General features: G+C 41.7%; 1 protein-coding gene and 1 long non-coding RNA gene across 3 annotated transcripts in view; one reads left to right on the top strand and one right to left on the bottom strand.

The window, feature by feature from the left end:
• Positions 1 to 20,433, bottom strand: part of Rasgrp3 (RAS guanyl releasing protein 3) — a 47,081-nt gene extending 26,648 nt beyond the window's left edge. For both annotated transcript variants that reach the window (XM_040730978.1, XM_021229280.2), the window contains exons 1-9: positions 20,302 to 20,433; positions 12,656 to 12,854; positions 10,316 to 10,418; positions 8,079 to 8,141; positions 7,260 to 7,391; positions 5,801 to 5,948; positions 4,076 to 4,249; positions 3,594 to 3,710; positions 655 to 930 (exon numbers count right to left, since the gene is read on the bottom strand). In XM_040730978.1, the coding sequence (XP_040586912.1) occupies positions 655 to 930; positions 3,594 to 3,710; positions 4,076 to 4,249; positions 5,801 to 5,948; positions 7,260 to 7,391; positions 8,079 to 8,141; positions 10,316 to 10,418; positions 12,656 to 12,725 (1,083 nt within the window). In that variant the 5' untranslated portion in view covers positions 12,726 to 12,854; positions 20,302 to 20,433. The remainder of the gene's footprint in view (positions 1 to 654; positions 931 to 3,593; positions 3,711 to 4,075; positions 4,250 to 5,800; positions 5,949 to 7,259; positions 7,392 to 8,078; positions 8,142 to 10,315; positions 10,419 to 12,655; positions 12,855 to 20,301) is intronic.
• LOC121133848 lies at positions 926 to 20,598 on the top strand. The gene is made up of 2 exons (XR_005870859.1): positions 926 to 1,083; positions 20,319 to 20,598. It is a non-coding gene; the product is annotated as an uncharacterized LOC121133848 (long non-coding RNA).
• Positions 20,599 to 21,205: the final 607 nt, after the last annotated feature.

Genomic DNA, 21,205 nt, shown 5'->3' with positions numbered 1-21,205 from the left:
TGCTTGAAGGTTCCCCCTCCTCCTTCATCCCCCCCAACACACACTGTGTACACACATATGTACGATACACAACAAAAACTTTCAAATTAAGAGCAAAGATGGAATCTGGCCGGTGGTGATGCACACCTTTAATCCCAGCACTCGGGAGGCAGAGGCAGGCAGATCTCTGTGAGTTCAAGGCCAGCCTGGTTTACAAAGCTACACGGAGAAACCCTGACTCAAAAAAAAAAAAAAAAAAAAAAAAAGAAAAGAAAAGAACAGAACTAAAAATAAAAAAAGAAGAATAAAGCTGGAGTCTTTGAATTCCCAGCTGAAAGAGAAACAGAGGACTTGAGGGCTTAAGGAAAGAACTGATGAGATGGGCCAGTGTGCTAACCGGGAGCCAAGGGCTAAGGTGGCTCTTAGGGAGGAAAGACCTCCGGAAGGCGTTGGCATGGGCAGAGGAGACCAGGCTCATCCCAAAGAAGGAAAATGTGTTTGCTCCAAGGCTATAGTCTCAAGTTTCCATTTTTCTCATCGTTGAGACTCCTTATCATGTACTAACCCCTAAATTATTTTTCATCAAAAGTGAATTGTAGAAACACATCTTTCTGTGGCACTAAAAATTAAGGAACAGAAGTGCTATTGAGCACACACTTGGTCCCAGCAACTCACAGTGAGCAGGTTGATCAAATCCATGTTAGGTTCCAAGTGGTGAGAGGCGTTCTGCAGGGAGACCAGTTCACTCAGGGTAACAGACAGCTGGTGCATTTTCACAATGTTCACTTTGTTCTCTTCCATCCAGTCTGGGAAAATGACATGGACTGCTATCAAGTCTTTCAAGTGCACGCCAAGGATGGGGATTTTGAAGCCGTCACAGTCGGCGAAGGCCTTGCGGTAATTGCAGTAATTGCCGTTGGAGGAGACCAACTCTGTCATTTCGTTCCAGTTCTGGCAAGAGAAGGAAAAGTAGAATTGTCGACGCACAGCTTTCTCTCCTGCCCACTTGCAGATTCTGGGATTCGTGGCTTGGAACCCCTCAGCCACCGGGAAGAGGATTGGTTGTACCAACACCGATGAAGGGAACTGTCAGCCAAGAGGAAGGTAAGCAGAAGAGTGTACTGGCCAGGTTCTCACAGCCTGCACCTCCGCTTGCCTGCGAGCTGCTAAACGGCATCACATATACTTGGGATTCAGAGAGTCAGGAGAAACGGCAAGTCACGAAGGCAAGCATGCAGCATAGTACAATGCCCTCCTTTTCTCAAGGAAGTTGCATTGCAAATGTCACTTGAAAGTTAACCTGGGACAGAGCAGGACAGGGAACGCTGCCTTAGCTGGAGTTTTAGGCTCCACATTAACTGCAGGGGTGAATGTGAACATGACTGCCTACTTGTTTGGCTTTCAGTTTTTTTTCCTACAAGAAAGGAGAGTTTAAGGGTGTGTGTGTGTGTGTGATTACTTTATGTATGTGAGTGCTCTGTCTGCGTATATTTGAGTACAGCACATGTGTGCCTGGTCTGGTGCATGTGGAAATTAGAAGAAGGTGTTAACTCTCTGGAACTGGAGTTACAGACAGTTGTGAGCCACCATGTGGTTACTGCGAATCTAAGCCACTCCCTCTGGAAGATTGATCAGAGCCCTTAAAAGCTGAGCCATCTCTACGTCCCTCTGATATATAATTTTTAAAAATATACTTATAGCCTCAAACCTCTTATTCTCTACAACTCAAATTGTATTTTTGCCTTTTATTTGAAATTTAGTACAAAACTTAAGAACCCATAGTAAGTCCCATTATACTTAGGATGAAGGCAGAATTTGAGGCCAGATAATGGTGCTTCCCTGAAATATTCACTCATGTTTATATAGATAATTTTTTGCTGGTTAGTGAACAACAACTAGACTTTCTAATAAATCTCCTCTAATTAGGCCTCCTTTTCCTAAAGCATTGCACATGCTCAGATGAGCTGTTTCTACACCCACCCCACTCCCAGGATGTAGGATTGGTTCTGCTCCAATCATCATCTGCTATATCACAGAAATTCCACCCCTTTTTTTCCTAAACAGTTTAGGAACAGAGGGCTAGGCCAATAAGTAGACCATATTTCTCTGACAACTTTTATTGGTCCAGGATGGCCACTGTATGACTTGAGATGGTCAAACATGCCTAGAAAGCGGTCTTTAGTCAATGAGAAGAGAGTTAAAATGAGAAATCTTTCATGAATAAGAGTAGATCTTGCCGTGGGATGATCCTTCTATACACTGTGAGTATGTATTACTCTCATTGGTTAACAGTAAAGCTGATTGGCCTATAGCAAGGCAGGAAAAAGTTAGGCAGGAAAGCTAAACTGAGAAAGACTTGATGGAGAAAGGTGGAGTCAGAGGGATCACCTGCCAGATGACGGAGTCAGACACATGAAATGGGATAGAGGTAAATTCTACGAGCCTCTGGGCAGTACATGGACTAACAGAAATGAGATACGTTGTAAGAGATAGTTAGTAATAAGCCTGAGCTATTGGATGATCATTTTTCAATTAATACAAGTTTTTGTGTGTTTATTTGAGTCCAGGCAGTCAGGGAAAAAGCTCCATTTACGAGATCTTTCCTGTTGCTTCCCAAAGTTCAACCAGGAGGGAAGCCAGGCCAATAAAGCAAGCAAACAAACAAAAACCAAAAAATGAACAAAAGCAGCAACAATCCCTGAACCTGGGAAGAATGTGGAGGAACTGAGGCAGACCCTGATAAGGTCACACCTGGAGTCCACCCAGACACTGGACTGCCAGGTCTGTTGGACAATAGACTTCTTTATTATTTAACCAATTTAGATTGTCTTAATCTTCATCTTTCTTAGGACTAAAACATAATACACCCTCCCACTGCTACAGCCAAGAGTTAGTCTAAGGGAAAATGTTCCTTTCTGCTCAGTAAGTGAAATAGTTACAGGATATGGCCTGTAAGTAAATACAGTAGAGAGTACCCATTTGTGAACTGGCTTTTATGGGTACATGCTCTGGAGTGTGAGTATTTCTATAGAAGACCTCCAGCTTCCCTTCTCTTTGCATCTCCTGTGTGCCACAGTGTTGGGACTCGAGAACGCATCAGTGAGCGATGGATATTTATCTTACTCATCTGTCATCTTCCACATTTATCAAAGTGCTGGTCACAGAGCAAGCACCAATGAGTATTTGGTGACATATACAATATATTCATCTTTAGGTAGGACTGTTTTCTTTTTGTATTTATTTATTTCTTGGGGAGGAGGTGTACATGGCTCAGCCTATAGATAAGATAAGAGGAGAACTGTTGGGAATAAGTTCTTTCCTTCCATCATGTGGGTTCCAGGGATTAAACCCAAGTCACCAGCATTGGTGGCAAGCATCCTCTCCTATTAAGCCATCTTACCCACTGGTCCAGAACATTCTTATTCCAACACTTCCCACTAGCAGCCATCTGGTTTTCTGTGTCAATAGGTCTATGCGCTTCCTATTTAGTTCCCTATGTGTAACTTTGCATTTGTTTAAGAGAAAAAGGTTGCCCTCCCATGTAGCACTTGTCAGGGGCAGAGCACATTACAACAATGTATTCTGCTTAGAATTTAGCTTAAAATCCACCATACCTTTGTAACTTCTGAAGAGAGATGAGAATGGGTCTCTTTGAGTCGGGAAATGGAGCTATGACTAAGCCCGCCAACCACTGCCATCAAGGTGTTAAAATTTTTTAGTTGAAGGAGTTTCTGCAATGAGAAAAAAATGTTAACATGGGTACTTGTTAGGGATTTTCCAAAGTTATTCTGAATTTCCCAAAATACAGGTGAAGAGAGCGCAACGTTTATAACAAGAATCTGGGGGTGGTGTGGGGAGATACATCAGTTTGAGATGAAATGAAAATTTAATCCTTTAAAAAGGAAGATATCATGTTTCATAGAACACATTTATATAATTCTAAAGCACTACCATTTAAAAGCAGTCTTGTTATGGGAGAGGAGTGTGGTTTAAGTGTCCTGTGCTCTTCCATTGTTAGCACCAAAGTTCTCAATGACTTTTCTCAATAAAATTAATACACAGACTCCCCAAATCTGGGCCCAGGTATGAGACAAACCTGTGCTACATTGATGAACTTTGTGATGACTTCTGCCCTTTGCTGAGGACTTGGTTTGCTGAGAACCATCAACTGGACCCACTTAGAGATTCCATTAAATAAAGCAATAGATCTCTCCAGAGTTGGGTTATTCTCCAGGCAGCCATGGATGACGTAGCTCTGATAATCTGTGAACTGGAAAAGGAAGAATCAGATTCTAAACTCGGGGCTATGACAAAATCAGACATTAGACAGATGGAAAAAGGGGGTGAGCTAGCCTTTTGTGGCAACATGGTGATTTCTTTCATTTCCCATTAATAAAGGATTCCAAATTGAAATTTCTGTGCCTTTAAATGAACTACTACACTTCATTAACTCACCCCCACAAACACACAAAACACAGTGCTTCAGAGCAGGGGGAAGAATGGGCAAAATTCAAAATACATTCTTGGGAATTCCAAACTTCGCAAGCCATAAAGACCCACGTAGGCCATTGGCCTGGGAATATTAAAACTGACAGATTGGTATCGCCTCAGGAAAGAGTTAAGGTTTTCTATTTTCAGTTCTGCCAGTGATGCCAAAGAATAAACACGTTTACGATACAATGGCACACACTAGAGAACAGGAAATGGATGGAATATAATACTCTCAAATAAGAGTAAGTTTTCAGCATTTCAAGATAAAAGGAAATAGGAAAAATAGCAAAGTAAGATGCTCGTTAGCAATCTAGACTTATTTTCAGACTGTGAGGGGAGATGCCTTGTGTCCTACGCAAAGTTCAGGGACTCTCCTTGGCCTGTCTGAGAGCATCTTGATGTTTCTCTACAAACAAGATTTGCTTGGTGAATGCATCAGTCTTTCAGAATTTTCTGCTGTTGGACTAAGGGTGCAGATTCTAGAACATTTGTGTAGCATGTGGGAGGACCTCGGTTCAATCCCCAGGGCTACCCAAAATTTTTTTTTAAAAAAAGAAAGAAAGAAAAGAAGGAACAGAAAGGAGGAAATCCATGCTTCTAGACAAAATCATCTTGTTTGTCAGCAATGGCGGGATTTACTTCAGGCTCCTTGGAAGGGGAATGACTTCCCCTGACCTCACGAGAGACCCAGAAGTAACCAGCGGATGGAGCCACTATAAAGAGTGGGCAACAACAGAGAGGCATCTTGAAGAGACAGCAGGTGAGGAAGGAAGAAGAACAGGAAGGGAGAAGGAATGTAGGAAGGGAATGAGTGTCCATTAAGATGTGTAGGAAGGAAAGTCTAATACAGGGGACTTCCACCTCCAGGAAAGAGGCCATTTAATGTTGAGATCCTTCAATGCCTACAATCCTTAATTCTCAACCTATGTCCATAGTTAGGCATTTGTATAGATACCACAATAAGTTAACCACCCCCTACCCCCGTGCTACAAATAAAAGTCCCAGCAAAACCGTTCACTTGGAAGAGGTTACTTGAACTAAGTAAACCTTGAATGGCTAAAATCTCTGCTGAATGTTTAGAAAAATTGTGCTTTCATTCTATGAAAGGAGACATTGAACACAGTGACAGAAATATAGCTCCTGAGCCATAAACTAAAGACAGGATAATATTTATATTTGGTTAAAAGGAATTGTTCCTGTGAATCGAGGGCACGTTTCCAATAGAGCCCAGCGGCAGAGGCTGCCAACACTTGGGAGTATGAACACGCAGCTCTTGGGAAAGTTGGCACAGCACATGTTACCCTTGGAAGAATAACCGTCAAGTTCTTACTGAGATCCTTCTAAAAGATTTATGCTCCAGAAAAGTGAGGTGCTCAGCCAACTCAATGGGCTCCAGATGGTCAAACAAGAGGCAAGCTTTCCCCTTTTTCGATGCTTTTTTCCTCTGTGTGACTCTCCTCATCCAGTCATAGGAAGGACTGTGAAAAAAGAGAGAGTCTGGTCAACGTGCCCAACACGCATTTCCCCCAGTGGAAGATATTAACCCACTGACTGTAACTCTTGGCCTGCTGCCAGGAGCTGGTGTGAAATGCATGCCCTGTCCTCCATATTGGAAGAGAAAACCACCCACCCATTGCCAACAGAACCCAGACTTGGAGTTGTTTCTCTAGGCAGGCTAGATTTGCTGTGGTCCATCCTGAATATCATACATGGTATCCTTTGTGACCAAGAAAGATTTTAACTATGAAGACTAGATTAAGGTGAGATCTGTAAATTCAGAGGTTTATTTGCAGATAGGAGGTGATTCAGAGCACTTGGAAACAACCACACTGTGTATTTCACAGTTGAGTGTCATATGGATTATCTGAAAAACTCATTATTAAGACAGAGGCCTAGATCTCACTTCCAGAGACTCTGATTCACTAGGAATGAATCTGGATGACAGGCATTGTAAACAAGCCTCCCTGATGATTCCTGGGTCACTCGTTATCAGTTAGTCTTGAAGAAGCATTCCAGGCAAAGAGAAGGCCTAAGACATGAAATATGTGCATTTGATGGACCCCTGTAATCCTAGCACTCAGCATGTCAAGACGGGAAAATCATCACAAAACTCAGGGACAGCCTAGGATACATGATGAATTCCAAGTCAGCTTGGGATAGAATATACAATTGCAATATGGACAACCATACCTGGGTTCATGAGAAAGTTTTCGGTGGGCAGAATTGGCTGGTCTGCATTAAATGAGTCTAATTAGTATTAAGTCCCTTATGAGATAACCAGTCAGGACACAACTGTGGTCAACATTTGTGTAACCTTAGAGGAGCCTCTGAAGAGCTGGGGTAAAGAGTTTCTCACACTTGCATGAGAGCATGAATCGCATGGGATCTTATTAAGGTATAGACTCTAATTTGGCAGGCTTAGGTGGGACTCAAGCCTTTTCTGGTGGACTCCTAGGAGAAAGTAATGTGGTGGTCTGAATAGTTGGGGCATAGGAGACAATTACTAAGTTCTCAGCATCCACTCTGTGCCAGATGTTTTCGTGTGCTTCTTGATGGACTTCTTAAACATAGATGAATCCCATAAAGGTACCATCCCATTTTACAGACAAACTGTATCTTTGAGAGATAGATTGTGTCTACTACAGCTGTGTTCATTGTAGCCAGGCTGTCTCCAAAGAAGGAGTTAGCTTCCTTCTAGAACAATATAGATTCCATTCAAGCAGGATCATCGCTAGCCCTTTCCCAAAGCAATGGACCCATGGAGATCAAAAGATGTGCACCATTCTTACATGCTGGATATGTCCATGAGGTTGATGTGTTTTTCATATCCTAGTTGACTAGCTACTTCCCGGAACTCCTCAGTCATTCGAATCAAACCAAGATCCAAATTGAACTCTGCTGGGAATTTCAGAATCCAGTACCTGAAAGGTATATATAAAGGACATTTGATGGCTGGAAGATTTCATTTGGACCTCTTTGGAGAGTATCATACCCTATTTTTTTTTTTTTTTTGGTTTTTGTTTTTCGAGACAGGTTTTGTTTTTCTCTGTATAGCTTTGGAGCCTGTCCTGGAACTGGCTCGGTAGACCAGGCTGGTCTTGAATTCACAGAGACCTGCCTGCCTCTGCTTCCTGAGTGCTGGGATTAAATGCATGCACCACCACCACCCGGCTATCATGCCATTTTTTAAACTGAACTACACGGAATCCAGTACCATAGTTCCAAGTTGTCCTATCCCCCAGGACTATCGATGCATGTGTTTCTGACCCTTTTGTCAAAAACCAAGATCCAGCAACCCTGAACTTCTTCCTGCCTTATTGCAAAACACAGCTGAGGGATCCCTCCCAGCAATTCATGGCTAAGTATGTGGTGAGGGAGTAGAAAACGTAGAATCCACCAGAATTGTGAGCTGCCTTTCCTCCATACGGCATGAGCCCCTAGTTGATGTCTAGTCCATAAGGTAAATTCTGCCCTACCCATCAGGAGCAGAGAAGAGCTAATAGTTACAAAGGCAGTGAGGTGAAGGATTGGCTGCTTAGAAAAAGCAGGAATTGTTGTCAACTCCAGAAACCCAAGCTTTGAGAAATGAAATCTGTAAGAGTGCTTACCTCATGAAATAGCAGATCTTCAGTCGGAACTCATCACAGCCTTCTCCACTGGCGTTCTGGTACGTAGGCTAGTTAAAGAAAATGCTCTTATGTCTTCCTTTTGCACATGCCTAGCTGATACTGCTCCAAGAATTTACACAAATCCCAGGCAATCCGAGTTACAGGGTGAGTACTTCTAATCCAAAACCTTGCAAAATGCCCCAAACTCTGAAACTTTTGGAGAGTCAACAATACCACAAGGGAAAAAAAGTCACCACTGAACTAATACAATGTTATAGTCAAATGAGAGTCTACTTAAATTAGTGTATTTTTGGACCGTGTGCCATCTTTATTGACATCTTATTATGTAAGTGTTATACATATATATATATGTATATATATGTACGTACATATATATTAAATCATATAGAGTACTATTGATCCTAGAAATCATCTTCATCTAGCTTCCTATATGTGAGTCTGAAGCAGGTAACTAGGAACCAAGTTTGTGTATCCCAGATGTATTTAATAGATGTGGTCCTTTAACCCTTCTGATATCTGCCATATATGACATTTAAATTGTTTAAGTTTCCTTCAGTGACCCACGACAATTCCTAACATGTAAGTACACCTATTCTGAAATTCGTTAAAAATCCAAGATATGAAAACGGTTAGGTTTCAAAATTGTGGCTGATGTGGAGACAGTCAAATGGGCATAGAAGTGGGGCGTGAGCACACTGACACTGTGTAGTCAGACTTGACGTGTTAAGGCCCTGGGATATATTTTTAGTCTGGTGGAGAAGTCACTTACAAATTAGTTACACCTTCCTGAGTACTTACCAACCAACAACCACAAACTGTGGTTACAGGTATACTGAAAAGTGTGGATAATTCAAAATTGATAGTACCCAGAAACACCATTTTAGCTAAAAAGATTTCATATTTATGATTGGTATTTTGTATAACAAGTGCTCAAATCTCATGGGTATTTGAAAATGTCATGTTCAGGTATGTTAATATTAAGGTTATATTTGTTCTTAAGTCTATTCACTGGTTCTCATAGAACAATTACTCCTACTCTTACTATGATGGGACGCAGTGGGTACGCAGTAGGTAAAGAATCCAAGGAGGGAAATGTCAGTCTTCAACTTCTATACTGTCTGAAATTCCACACCATGCTCTAACATGCCGGAATATCCCCCTTTACTCTTGTTTCATGCATTGGCAAACCCACTAAGGACAAGTGTGTTGTTTGTGGATGAACTCCGTGGGCAATGTATGGATCATGTGGTTGACTCCCTCATCCTTCCCTATACTCTACCCATCAAGAGTGGGACCAATAGATGCAGAATCTTGCTCACTCCTAAAGCTCTCCATTCCGGGTGAATGTCTTCCTAACCTCCCCAACATCCCCTCATCCCCTGAGGTTGTGGGAAGATGGAAGGAAGAAATATGAAGTGGACAGGTTCACTACCTGCTTGGCTCAGGCAGCCTTGGCAGGCAACAATGTTTGGGTGGACTTTCTAAGTCCTAGGCTCTCCCTTTTCTGTAAGTGTTCTCACTCCTGTGGGGGCTCCTGGGTTCATATAAGGCAGAGATAGAAAAATACACTTAGGGATTGTACAACAAGCACAGACCTTAGGAAATCAGTTTCCTCAAACTGTGAGACTGCTTGCATTGTCATATACGCACCCTTTAACGGTTTTCAGGACCATAGTAAACACAAAATCAGTAAGCACGTACTCACACTGCAAGGTGGGCTCTCAACTACAAGGAATTTTATTTTCAGCCTTGTACAGATTTTGTGTTTGTTTTGGATAAATTAAACTGAAAATTGGTGTCAATCAACAAATTATAGGAGGAAAAGCCTTCAAGAACATTCACCATGTCTTACCAGCAAGGGGGAATATGAAAACTAAGGTAGCTTTGTTGCCACCGCAGAAGGAAAAAATATGGAACCAGGGTTAAATAACATTTGCAAGTGTTTTGGATAAGTTAGAAACCCTCAGACTCCAACTCCTGTTCCACTTCACATCTTGCTGAGATCTTCAAGTTCAGCCCAGACACCAAGTGTTTAGTCAGCTATTTGGTCTATCATCCAGATGTCTCATCTAACATCTATATAGTCTCAAAACATCTGGATAACTGACTAAAGAAGACCATATATTCACCTTAATTTACTGGTTTTAGATAGGCACTCTATGTAAATACAGAACTTGGTTTGTAATATAAACATTACACAGCAGTTGAAAAGATATATGCAGAGGAGTTTTTCTGCCAGTTCTGTGGAAGATAAATACCATCGGTGCATCAAAAGAACTATTCTTGGCAAATAGCTGTCATTCAAATCTCCATTGTCATCTGTGGAAAATAAGATAAGAGGCAGAGATGGCAGGGTTAATCTTTTCTTCCTTTAATACCACTTGAGAAAATACAGTGTCAACAATGCCTCATAAGCCTTGTTATATTTTGCAAGATATTTATTTATTTATTTATTTATTTATTTATTTATTTATTTATGTTTTTCGAGACATGGCTTCTCTATAGCATTGGAGCCTGTCCTGGAACTTGCTCTGTAGACAAGGCTGACCCTGAACTCACAGAGATCTGCCTGCCTCTGCCTCCCGAGTGGGATTAAAGGTGTGCGCCACCGCTGCCCGGCAAGATTTCTTTTTAATTATGTGTATACATGTGGGTACCTGCACATGAAGCCAGAGGCATGATTGGGAGTAACAGGCAGTTTGTGAGCCATCAACATGGGTTCTGGGAATGGAACTCCATCATCTTTAAGAACAGTATGCTCTCTTAACCTCCGAGCCATCTCTCAGCCATCTCTCCAGCCCCAAGCCCAGTTTTCTTTACTGCCTCCAATTTCTGCTGGTGTTTTCTTGTAATCTAATGTAGGCAGTGTCACAATTCTGCTTTGTGATTGATAAGTTTACCAAATATAAATTCCGGACATCCAGTAAATTTGAGTTGAAAGTAAATAGTGATTAAGTTATCAAAACAAGTATGGACTTGGCATATTTGAGGCATACAAAAACATGCTGATTATCTGAAATTCAAATGTACGTGATCATCTTGCGTTTATTTATTAAGGGCAGCGTGCTTCATGTGTGGAAGTCAGAGGGCAGCTTTCAGGAACTGCTTCTCTCCTTCCACCATGTGAGCTCCGGGGATCAAACTCAGACCATCCTGCTTGGCAGTGTCTTTAGCTGAGCCACATCGCTGGCCACAGTCATTCTGCATTTTATCCAATAGCCCTACTCTGGCTTACTTCTGGTTTCCTATCAACTAAAGAAATTAAATTTTTAAATGGGTTAAGCAAAGGTCTCTTTGTGACTCCGATGCTCAATGATAAAATAGATATACTAATGGGAGATGTTATTCTGCATATGTTTCTCTTATTGGTTGATTAATAAAACACTGATTGGCCAGGCAGGAAGATAGGCGGGGCTAGGAGACAAGGAGAATTCTGGGAAAGGTAGTCAGGACCCCTCCAGAGTCACAATGCTGTCGGAGGAGTAACACTATGCTAGGCATTACCAGGTAAACCATAGCTGCATGGCAATACATAGATTGATAGAAATGGGTTAATAATCAAGATGGAGCTAGCCAATAATAAGCCCTAGTCAAGACTCTGGAGATCCCCTATGGAGGGCCTCACCCTCCCTGGGGCAAGGGAGGAGGGTGGGAGAGGGAGCTGGGATTGACATGTGAAGAATGCATTTTTCTAATTTAAATAAAAAAATATATTGAACCCTGGATGACATGGAGATCTACCATGGAGGGCCTCACCCTCCCTGGGGATAGGAGTAGAGATTGGGTTGGGGACTGGGGGGCCTGGTGGGGAGGGATAGGGAGGAGAGGAGGGAGAGGGAGCTGGGATTGACATGTGAGTCAAAATTGTTTCTAACTTAAATTAAAAAAAAGGAAGAGGAAAGAAATAAAACAAAAAATATATTGAAGAAAAAAAGAAAAGAAGCCCTAGTCATCAGCCAACAGTATTATAATTAGTATAGCATCTGTGTGTTATTTGGGGCTCAAGGGCCATGGGACCTGCTGGACAAACAATCTCACATTTGTACAATATACAAGCAGCAATACAAAGGTGCGTTGATATATATATATATATATATATGAGACATATACAAATGAAGATTATAGGGGATTGTGCAATGCACACACACACTGAGACATGAGGCAAGGAATAAAGCAATAATGTACCATCTGCATGAAAACATACACTGAGAAGTAGGATGGAGAAGTAAGCACCATCTCTGATAGGTTATTAGGAATTACGAGTATTCGGGATGACAACTGATGACCTCAAAGAGAATTCCAATGAGAGAAGAAAACTATGGAAGTAGAAGAATGACACAAGGAATGGTCCAGAAGTAAGTAGATGGTTTGTCAGGAGTGTGAGCTGTGAGAAGTGAACAGAAATGAAAGCAGAGGCCAGTGAAACTGGAGACACAGAGTGGGTCCCCCCTCAGGTGTCAAAGTACAGAGACTGAAACCTATCCCAGAAGGAACCTGCATGTAAACTGAAGCAAGCTATATCATCAAGACGGAAAAAGGAAATATAAACCTCGTACCAAACATCTCAACGCATGTGTTGAGCAGTTCATCTAGTGTCGCTGCTTTCCCGAGGCCGCTGGACCCCATGGTTGTTTAGCCGTTGTCAAAAGTCTGGAGACATTTCCAGCAGTAGACAGGTCACCTCCATAGCTGTAGCTGCCAGTGGTTCCCTCGCCCCGTGGTAGCCTCTGCTCCTAATTAAACTTCAAGAAAACTCTAAATGACCAAGAAGAGAAGATTATTTCAGAGTAGACTTAGACCACATCAAAGGACTGCTTTCCTGTCTTTCCTAGGCCCTCCCAACCGCCACACTGAGGTGTGTTGTTTTCTACAAGAAGCCTATCAGATTGACAGATGATCTGACTTGCCATAAGAATGGAACACCTGGATGGGATGCCCCTTAGCATGCACTGTGATAGGAGACCACAGAGGTGTGTGTTCCATCTTAAATATCATCCCTTTCTGCAGCCGAACAGTTCTGAGAACAATGTCTTACACTTTCATCATATTCCTACATGATAAGGCATTCAGGAACACCACACGCTTTACTCAGTTTAATGGCATTGCAGAGATATTTAGGGACGAACACTTTTGAAGGCAAATGTAGTTGTAAGCATCAACCTCATTGATCATGTAAATGTTCAACAGCTATAAACAAAACTTCTAAACTTTTCTGAAACCTGCTAATAGTAACATGATTACTATGAGGAGGTGCCTTAGTTACAATTTTATTGCTGTTAAAAGACACCATGGCCCGCCTTTAATCCCAGCACTCGGGAGTCAGAGGCAGGCGGATCTCTGTGAGTTCGAGGCCAGGCTGGACCGACAGCCTCCAAAACAATACAGAGAAACCCTGTCCCGTAAAACCAAAAAAAGAAAAAAAAAAGACACCATGGCCAAAACAACTTAGAAAAGAAAATGTTTATTAGGGCTCATGGTTCCAGAGGGTCAGAGTCTATGACCATCATGGTGGGGAGCATGCCATCAGGCAGGAATGCTGCTGGAGCAGTATCTGAGACTACGTCCTGATGCACAATCCTGAGGCAATCAAAGCCCACCCCCAGTAACACATCTCCTCCAACACGACCACACCTCCTAATCCTTCTCAAACAGTTCCACCAACTGTAGATCAAGTATTCAAACACATGAGCATGTGCTATGGAGCCATTCTCATTCAAAACACCACTAAAAGCTTTAGTGATATTGCCTGACTTTATTGATTAAACTTTCATAATGAAGCTGTGAGGCAACAATTACTATTCTATGAAGTGACCAGCCGCTCCCCTCCTGTTTTAGCAGCCATGACAGGCTAACATGTGCTTACATGACCTTGCCACTCCTGTCCTGGTCACTAGGGGGTCAGATGCCCTCCTTGTGGCAAGGAGCCAATCAGAAGTTAGCTGACAGGGCTGTGCTTTATGGGTCTTGGTGTGCTTAATGGACAAGTGCACAATAGTGACATGCAGAGCATAGCAACTGCCCTGGGAGGGCCTATGGGCCATAACAACCAGTTGACCAATCAACACAGGGCAGGTCACCCAAAACTGGAAGTGCACCAATCCTGAGACTTTTGCATACCCCAAGACACTCCCCTTACGTTGCCCTTTAAGATCCCTGCCTCGAGGTTGCTTGGGGTCTTTTCTCCAGCCATCCACCATGGTGAATGGATGAAAGGCCCAAGCTAATGAGGTTAGTTTGTTAAACAACTACAATAAAAGACTCTTTGCTTTTGCATCAAAATGGACCTCTTGGTGATTTGGGGGTTCAGAATTTGGCCACAACCTTCTCTACTTATAGATAAACTTCACTGAGATTCAATAATTTGATTTGAGCTATCCCATCTTTCAGACCTAGAAGCAAGAACCCTGTGTTAGCTGGTGGTGGCCCATGCCTTTAATCCCAGCATTCAGGAGTCAGAGGCAGGCAAATCTCAGTGAGTTCAAGGTCAGCCTGGTCTACATAGTTGAGTTCCAGGACAGCCAGGACTGTTAAACAGAGAAACCATGTCTTGAAAACCCAAAAAAACTCCAAGAAAACCCCACAAACAACAACAACAACAGAACCCCATGTTAAAATTTATGGACTTCCTTTCCCTCATATGACTCTCCCAGAGATGAATAGTGCGAGCTGTGAAAATACTGCCCCTTAGTCTAGTATTAGGGGCATTACTCTTTCACAACATCTTAAGAAGAGCATGTAATCACAACTATCCCAAAACAGAGAGAGAATCAAATTCATAAAACAATTTGGATTCTTCTGCATATTGTAAGAAAAACGCCTATTTCTGGAGTTCTTACATTCCACACTGATGCAAACAAATCAGGTAAGGCAGTTTATAAATCAGGAAATATAAGTAAAGTAGTTCAAAGCCCTTACAACTCTGTACAAAAGGCAGAGTTGTATGCCATTCTCATGGTACTTAAAGACTTTACAGAGTCTCTCAATATAGTCACGGATTCTCAGTATGCAGAAAGAGTTGTTTTACACATAGAGACTGCAGAATTTGTTCCTGATGATACAGAATTAACCTCATTATTTTTACAATTACAGGAAACCATCAGAAATAGAACTCATCATATATACACACACACACACACACACACACACACACACTGATATATATATATCAGATCCCATAGGGTCTGCCAGGTCCTCTAGCACAAGGCAATGATGAGATTGATTGTTTACTAATAGTAAGTGTGTTGGAAACTTCAGAATTTCATAAGAAACACCATGTCAACAGGTGTTTAAATAAGGATTTTCTATCATTTGGCAACAAGCCAAGGAAATAGTAAGAAACTACCCCACTTGTTCATTCTATAATCGAACTCCATTACCAGCAGGCAGTAATCCCAAAGGTATTCGCAGGAATGAAATTTGGCATATGGACGTTATTCGTTTTCCAGAATTTGGCAGTTTGAAATATGTACACCATACCCTAGACACATTCTCAGGCTTCCAATGGGCTACTGCCCTCAGCCCTGAAAAGGCTGATTCTGTTATCACACACCTCTTAGAGGTGATGGCTGTTATGGGTATACCTGAACAAATAAAAACTGACAATGCCTCAGCATATGTCTCCAGCAAATTGGAACAGTTTTTCAAATATTATAATATAAAGCAGGTAACTGGTATACCTTACAATCCTACAGGACAAGCAGTGATTGAGAGATCTAACCACACCTTAAAACAAATGCTTCATAAACAGCCAGGGAGAACAAAGACCCTCAAACACAGATTACATAATGCTTTACGAATGTTGAACTTTCTTAATGCTAATGAAAAAGGACAAACAGCTGCAGAAAAGACACTGGACTACAGAGAAAACTTCTGAGCTGAACCAACCGGTGTATTTTAAGGATGTTATGACCTCAGTCTGGAAACCAGGATATGTGTTACGCTGGGGAAGGGGTTTTGCCTTTGTTTCCACAGGAGAAGAAAAGCTTTGGATTCCATCAAAATTAATCAAGATTTGATCCGAACAGAAGAAACCTCAGGAGGAGGAAACATGACAGATCATCTACAAGGTCATATTTAACTATGTGTAAGGAGACCTCATAAAAGGAAAGAGAAGTGTTTTGTTTTTGTCTTTACAGCACCAAACAGTGAAAAAATACTGCATATATGGATACCTAAAGAAAAAAGGATAGAAAGGATAGCTACCCAGAGGACCATCAAACATACAATAATACAACGTGTGGTATCAATGTCTGAATCTCTCTGTCTTGTTATTATAATATCCATTTCTCTTTGCTTCTTAATATGCTTTAGTCCCAATTCATTTAATTGAAGCTGGCTTTGGAGTTGGATTGGCTCTCCTACTTTAAACCCAAGTGTATTTCTAAAATAAAATTTGGAATTTCTGTATTATATCAAAGAGCCATTGATATAAGACAGAAGAAAACAAAATTAGGGGCTGTCATCTGTGTATACTCGGTTCCGTTTCTGAAAGTCTAATCTCCTTCATGTTTACTATCTTCCTTAGGGTTGCCTTTCCCAGTATGCATACATACAAAAGTTGAAAATTTCTTTGTTAACATTAATGTTTGAGTTTTCCAGAGAACAAGGAACTTCCTGACATCAATCTTCAACTGCTTCCGAAAGAGAATGGGGCCCCACTTCATCGACTCCACCTGATTCTACTTGATGCATCTGAACACTCCACATCATCAACTCCACCTGACAAGTACCATCCTGAAACTGGTTTGGAACTACATCACTCGACACAACTCTAGAACAAGGAACTGATACAGTACATCTTCTACAATCTGACCAGAGCTTCAGATAAGAGCTTCAATCAAAATTAGAACTCCAGTTAAGAACCTCAATCAAGCACTTCCTGCCAATTAGAGACTAATGGACCTACCTAAGACTCTTGTTACACTAACATTTTCTACCCACAGGTTTCCACGAGATTGTCATCGTCCCATTTCAGCAGGAAGTAGTTTTGAGAATTCCACACCCCCCTCTCCCTACTGTTGATATCACAGGATAGTTTACATCTGTTTATGTTAGTTTTAAAGTATTTTAGGATCGGGATTGGAAGGAAGTGTTCAGACTTGGGCATCCCTTTCAGATAAGTTTAGAATTTAGATGGGATAGATATGTTTAGCTTAGGATATAAGTAGATTATAACTTACTTTTATCACCTTCTTTTTTTTCAACTTTTAAAATAATTTTCTTCATTGAAATTCTTCATTGCTCATCTATGCTCATCTTTCCATCTAGGGTTTTATTTTAATTTTTGAGAACTTCATAATGATTATACTGTACTTATATCATTTCTTTTTTTTCAGTTTAAATTTAGATAAGAAACAAGGTTGCTTCACAAGTCAGTTCCAGGGCCCTCTCCCTTTCCCTCCCCTCCTCCTGTGCCCTCCCCCCAGCTCCCCCCATTATCCCCTCATTTCCTCAGGGAGGGTGAGGCCCTCCATGGGGGTGTCCATAGTCTGTCATTTCATATAGGGCTGGGCCTAGACCCTTCCCCAAGAGTTCAGGGTGAGAGTGCACCTCACATTGTTGGATGGGAGTCCAAAGTCCGTGTGTATACTCTAGATGGGTACTGATCTGCTGCCCAAGGCTCAATAGATTACCTAGGCCTCCTCACTGACACTCACATTCAGGGGGTCTTGATCAGTCCCATGCTGGATTCCCAGGCTGATGCCTGGGATTCAAGAGTTAACCTTTGTCAGGTCAGCAGTTTCTGGGGATTAAACCAGCCCAGTGTTAATCCCTTTGGTCATCAGTCCTCCCTCTCTGTTACTGGCTTTCTTGAGTTCAGCTCAGTACTTAACCGAAGAAGAGGAGTCTGCCTCTTCTTCGATCAGCCACTAAATGAAGTTTCTGTTTCCCAGACTCTCTGGCCATGGGATTGTAGGCTGGCACTCCCCAGATCTATGTCTAAAATCCATATATGAGAGAGTACATGCAATGTTTCTCTTTTTGTGACTGGGTTACCTCACTCAGGATGGTTTCTTCTAGTGTCATCCATTTGCCTGCGAATCTCAGGATTCCATTGTTTTTTTTCTGCTGAATAGTACTCCATTGTGTAAATGTACCACATTTTCTCTATCCACTCTTCGGTTGAGGGACATCTAGGTTGCTTCCAAGTTCTGGCTATTACAAATAATGCTGCTATGAACATAGTGGAACAGACATCTTTGTTGTATGAATGGGCATCTTTTGGATATATGCCTAAAAGTGGAGTTGCTGGGTCTTGTGGTAGGTTTATTCCCATTTTTCTGAGGAATCTCCATACTGATTTCCAAAGTGGCTGAACCAGTTGGCACTCCCACCAGCAATGGAGGAGTGTCCCTCTTTTACCACATCCTCTCCAGCATAAATTGTCATTGGTGTTTTTGATTTTAGCCATTCTGACAGGAGTACTTATCACCTTCTATGTATATATGTTATATATGTTTGAGTTTTGTATCAACTTTAAGTCTTCTATTTAGACTAGAAGGGGAATTGTAGGGGCAAGCCCACAAAACTATCTGCCCAAAAGGGCAGGGATAGGGGGATTAGCACAGGTGGGCTATTTAAGGAAAAGAAAAGTACTCTCTTGCTCTCTTTTGTTGGAAGCCTCCCAGCTTGTGTGTAAGTTCTTTCTCTGGTAAATAAATATATTATATTCCATATTGCATTGACCTCCCTTGTCAATAGACCATCATAATTATCACAATTTTCACTCAATGTCATAGGGCAACTGGTGTCAGGTAGGGGAGACAACACCATCTTACTTCACAGAGCCAGCTTCTGATGCCTCTCATGCCTGATCATCATAGGACACAGAGAAGCACAGAGGCCACCTTGCTGCCAAGCATCCTCCACTTTGGATAGTGGAGTGCATACACAAGGCCATTAGAGACTCTCCTAGCGAGCTGGTTGAATCAGGGTTTGTTTCCCTCACAGGCCTTGTTTACTTAACTGGTGATCACCAAGCATCAGGCAGAGCATTAGAAACAAAAGCTACCCAAATGAAGGAAGATATAATGTCCTTGCCTTCAGCGGGCTCCCGGTCAGCTGCAGAAAGCATAGGGGGAAATGGCAAATGTCCATGGGCATGGCTGTGTTCATTCAGTGAGGTCACCAAAGGATGGCACTTGGGAGAATCTGTGCATTGGGCATGCATTGAACCTATGGGCTTCATCTGATCCTAGATGAATCTTGGCCATTCATTCTCTACCGCCATGTCTTTGTGCCTAGGAGGCCACTCTTGAGGATAAAAGGAAGGGGATTCATATGCAGAGCCAGCTCTTTTACACCTGGTAACAAATCTGACCCCCTACTTTAACAAAAACCACCTCTTTCCCCATGCCACCTCCCACTCAGCAAGTTCCCCAAAATGACTTACAAATCTTATGAGTAAAGTAAAAATTACAGTTTGTCCAAATATGTACAAATTTCGAGAGAATTAGAGATCCCCTAAATATTTAAGAGGTTTTCTTTTTCTTTTTCAGTTTGATTCACTAATTTAAATTAGCTTAAAGAAATCCCATCAGCCTTTTATATTTAACAGGGTCCATCCATAGTCATAAGAATTTCATACCTCTTCTAGGACATTCTGGACAGCGCTTCCTCAATTTCTCTCTAATGCCAAGCTCCATTAATACATTTAAAAGCTGAGCGTGAACAATTAGCTGGAAATAGTGGTATATGACTGTAAGCGGTTCTTCAGGCCAAACCCCAAAATGAATCTTGAGTTGTCTGGGAAGTGTTGAATTCCCCATATGGATAGAAATAGCCCTGTACTAAAGACCTGTCACTGTGTTTGGAGCTGTATTTGTTAACAGTGAAGAATCTGGTTTGTAAATGGGCCAAATGGACTGGCCTATTGGGTTACAATCTGTTTCTGCAATCACTAAGCCTGTCTGTATCTCCACTTATCCCTCTGCGTCTTGCACATTTACCTGCAATCACATTTCACTCATGTGAGCCTTATTGTGTCTACAAATGCCTTTCCAAAAGCAAAGGTCCCACCTTGCAAAAACAATGGCATCCGTGTCTTAAAACGGACAGCAAGCAAAGAGTTTACCTGTAATCCCACCATGCAGAAATGCAGCCCTCCCTAACGTCATGGCATGCTCTTGTTGTCTTGCTGGGTGTGTTTAGGGTTGTTTCTTATATAACCTTAATCGATTTATTTGTTTTAAAAAGCACTTACAATCTACTTTCATACAGATAGAATTCCAGGTCTGAAGAGATGTCAAGGGCAGCTGTTATCCCTGGAAAGGGCATCAAGGAAGCAGACTGGAGAACTGGTTCATCCAACTCAAGTTACAAGTGCTCCGGAAAACCTGAAAACAACAGCAGGAGAGAGCCCAGCGTTAGTGCATGGAACCATGAAGAACCTGCCTGGCATTGAAGCATCCCCAAAGTTATTCCCTGAGGTCTGTGTGATGTTTGAGATTTGGTATAAACTTTAACCTTAAAATCAAATAAATGGGAAGCATATTCAAAACAGTTATTCGGTGGCATGATTTTACTCAATTGGCAGTTTTAAAATTCTGCTTTTTAGGGGCCTGAGAAAGGGCCCAGATGGTACACTGTTTTCTGGGAGAGACAGATGACGTAAGATCAGCTCTCTAGGTCCAGGCAAAAGCTGAGAGAAAGACCTGGCTCCACAGAGTTGTCTTCTGACCTCCACATATACGCCATAGCGTGTGGCCCATCCCCACCCCAGAGGAATAGTAAATGTAATCAAGTTTTTTAATTTACCTTAAAACAACTTACATGTGTTTTTGTTTTATTTTTATTTATTTTAGTTTTATGCACATAGTATAAAGTCTTACTTCGGTTGTGTACCTATCTCCAGATTTACTCACTAAAGTTTCCAAGCATTGGCCCCGAATGTTTACAAATCCTTAAGCACTTGGGCTGTGGTTAGCACCACTGTGACCCCAAATCACTTGGGATCGTCTCAACAGGAATGTTAGCACTATTGTAGTATGGGTTGTTTAGTCTCCTGGTAGTTTAGGACTTACTATAATAGTGTTAATAGTTTAAATTATTCCCAAGGGAAAAAAACATTCTAAATGGGCAGTAGGGTTTTGTTGAATATGGTTTCA

Source organism: Mesocricetus auratus, unplaced genomic scaffold (assembly GCF_017639785.1).
Source record: "Mesocricetus auratus isolate SY011 unplaced genomic scaffold, BCM_Maur_2.0 Super-Scaffold_100024, whole genome shotgun sequence".
Classification (NCBI taxonomy): domain Eukaryota; kingdom Metazoa; phylum Chordata; class Mammalia; order Rodentia; family Cricetidae; genus Mesocricetus; species Mesocricetus auratus.
The sequence above is the reverse complement of the archived record's forward strand: the minus strand, read 5'-3'. Positions and strand labels throughout refer to the sequence as shown.